This window comes from Euprymna scolopes, chromosome 21 (assembly GCF_053919585.1).
Source record: "Euprymna scolopes isolate OS-2025 chromosome 21, ASM5391958v1, whole genome shotgun sequence".
Taxonomy (NCBI): Eukaryota; Metazoa; Mollusca; class Cephalopoda; order Sepiida; family Sepiolidae; genus Euprymna; species Euprymna scolopes.
Genome location: NC_136502.1, coordinates 78,198,799 through 78,201,339, shown reverse-complemented (window position 1 = coordinate 78,201,339; position 2,541 = coordinate 78,198,799). Strand labels below are relative to the sequence as shown.

Sequence of the window (2,541 nt, the reverse complement as noted above, 5' to 3'; positions counted from 1 at the left end):
GTTTGAGGGTGAAGGAATTAATGTTTTTGTCCAACTTTTCGATATTTATCGTCCGACGGACTGAGCTTTAAAATGATACTTATCTCGTGAAAATTCGTCGCCTCTGTCGACAGTTTTTGCGAGACACACATACATACATACATACATACATACATACATATATTTAAACAGACAGGTGACATTTATATTATAGATGATAATTCTTCAAAGAAATTGCGACAGTGATCTACTCTATTCTGTCATCTGGACTCATCATGATTTTATGAATAGAGTTAGTGTGTCCAATCAGTAAAAGTGAAGAAGCAGTCTCTGCCAACCCATTACTTCTGTACTCTCTTTTAATTCACTTTCCTTCTGTTTCCGTTTTTTTTTGGGGGGAGGGGGTCAGTTAAGGCCACAACAAAAATAAATACAAGAAATTGCATAGCTTAGAGTTTTATTTAGAATTCATAATGGCCACTCGTATTGGTCACCAATTTCTTAAGCCGCCTTAGAACTATATCAACTGCTTACGCAATTAGCTCAGTTTTCATTAACGTATATTTACTAATGAGTCACCAGTTATCAAGGCCAAACATTCGATGAGGGCTAATGAAATGGATAGATTGGCAGTTGAAAACAGCAATTCTTTTCCTTTGTAAGAATTTGTATGGTTAGCGGATGTAGTTTTGAGTGGGTAGTATGTGCTGATTTCAAATCCTCATCATTCAACCAGAAAAAGTACAAAAATCAATTACTTGTGAAATCAATTGATGCGGCTCCCAGTTAGCTTGAAAAGCTGGTGGCGAAAGCTGGCGCCCATATTAAATTTTAAATGAAACCGAATGCTATACACTTTATAATCACATACATTTGTTGTAAGAATTATATTTTAGTAATATGTTACTAGCATTCAATATCAAGGAGTCACTTTCCATAAATTCTCTATAAGAAAACTAAACAGTATGCTGAACCGATGTTTGCAAATTTGGAACTTGCAGAGGATTTTTAGAATCAATTATCTTGACTAAATATTTTGTAATTGGAGCTGGTACCGAGTTTTCTGGGTGTGTCCTTTGTCCGGTATAATCATTCCTGGTTAAGGTCGACGTTGGGAACCTTTGTTTGTAGGGTGAAAAATCCGCACTCGTTTTGGGAGTTTTGAGAGTTGTCCAGCGTTGTGCATGAGGAATCGGTCCCGCAATTAGTTCATCCAAGGAACTTGAATGAGTCGGGCGTCCTCTGGGAACAGAAGGTTTTTTGAGTATCGGTTTTAGGCGAGTTGGTTGTATTCTGCTACTCCGAGAAGAGTATGAGCGCGTGTGCCGTGTAAGAAAAAGATCTGCAAAAATACAAAAAAGAAATAAAGTAAGCAGAAAAAATTCATATCATTTCATATTTAAAATTTTAATGAAGAAAAAAAAAGAGAACACATACATTATATATACAAGGGTTTGACAAAATAAGAGAAACACCTAACATTTTTGGTATCAATCTTTGAACGTGGTTTAAACAATCAAATCTTGAAATATTTTAATGTTTTTTTTTGTTCATTATTTATGCCATCTGATATATTTAATTAAAATAAATTTATTTTACAGATGTTTAAAGATATTAAAAGCTTTTCCTATAAAAATGCCAAACCACACGGACTTCCAAAAACGCCAAATTGCTAGTCGTATGGCAGGTGCTAGTGTAACAGAAACTGCACGAATGCTTAGCGTTTCAAGAAGCACCGTCTCAAAAGTAAAGACTGCCTTTAAAAGAGAACGAAAAACGTCCTCAGAAAAACACGAATCTGGTCGAAAGTGAAGATGGCTGAAAGAGCCCGTCGGATTCATAAGTGAATTATTAGAAGAGATTGCACGGTTCCTAAAATCACTGCAGAGCTCAATAAACCTTTACAGAACCCAGTTTCCACAAAAACTCTTAGTCGAGAGCGGCACAAATTTGGGTTTTATGAAAGAGCTGCAATTAGAAAACTTCTGCTCTCAAAGACAAATGTTTAAAAGCGATTAGAGTGGGGTAAAAACCTCCAAAATTAGTCCTTTGAGAATATGATTTTCTCTGACGAATCATCGTTTTCCTTATTTCCGACTACCGGCTGGGTCTACTTTTGGAGACAGCAGAAAGAAGCATTTCATCCAGACTGCTTCTCCCAACCGCATGAAGCATGCCAAGGATTTTGTGATGATTTGGGGTGCTATTTCTTGGAAATTCGCTGGACCAATGATTACTCCTCATGGAAGAATTAACAGTCGAGATTATTTAGGAATTTGGGGTGATAAGTTTATCCGATGTTTAAAGAACTGTTTCCGGAGGGAAACGCCATCTTTCAAGATGATAATTCCTTAATCCATACAGCTAGAATTATTAAAGATTGACACGAAGAGCATTCCAATGAAATTGAACATCTGATTTGACTACCACAATCCCCAGATCTCAAGATTATTGAACATTTATGGTCGATTTTGGAGATTCAGGTAAGAAATCCATTTCCGCCGCCATCTTCTCTAAAAGAACTGGAGTATGTTTTAGCTGAAGAATGTGATAAAATTCCTT

At 36.3% G+C, this 2,541-nt stretch overlaps 1 protein-coding gene across 1 annotated transcript in view; it reads right to left on the bottom strand.

Moving 5' to 3' along the window:
• Window positions 1-428: 428 nt before the first annotated feature.
• The window catches only part of LOC145242520 (protocadherin beta-2-like), a 424,086-nt gene continuing 421,973 nt past the window's right edge, over window positions 429-2,541 (bottom strand). The window contains exon 4 of the mRNA XM_080105589.1: window positions 429-1,321. Within this exon, the coding sequence (XP_079961715.1) occupies window positions 936-1,321 (386 nt within the window). The 3' untranslated portion in view covers window positions 429-935. The remainder of the gene's footprint in view (window positions 1,322-2,541) is intronic.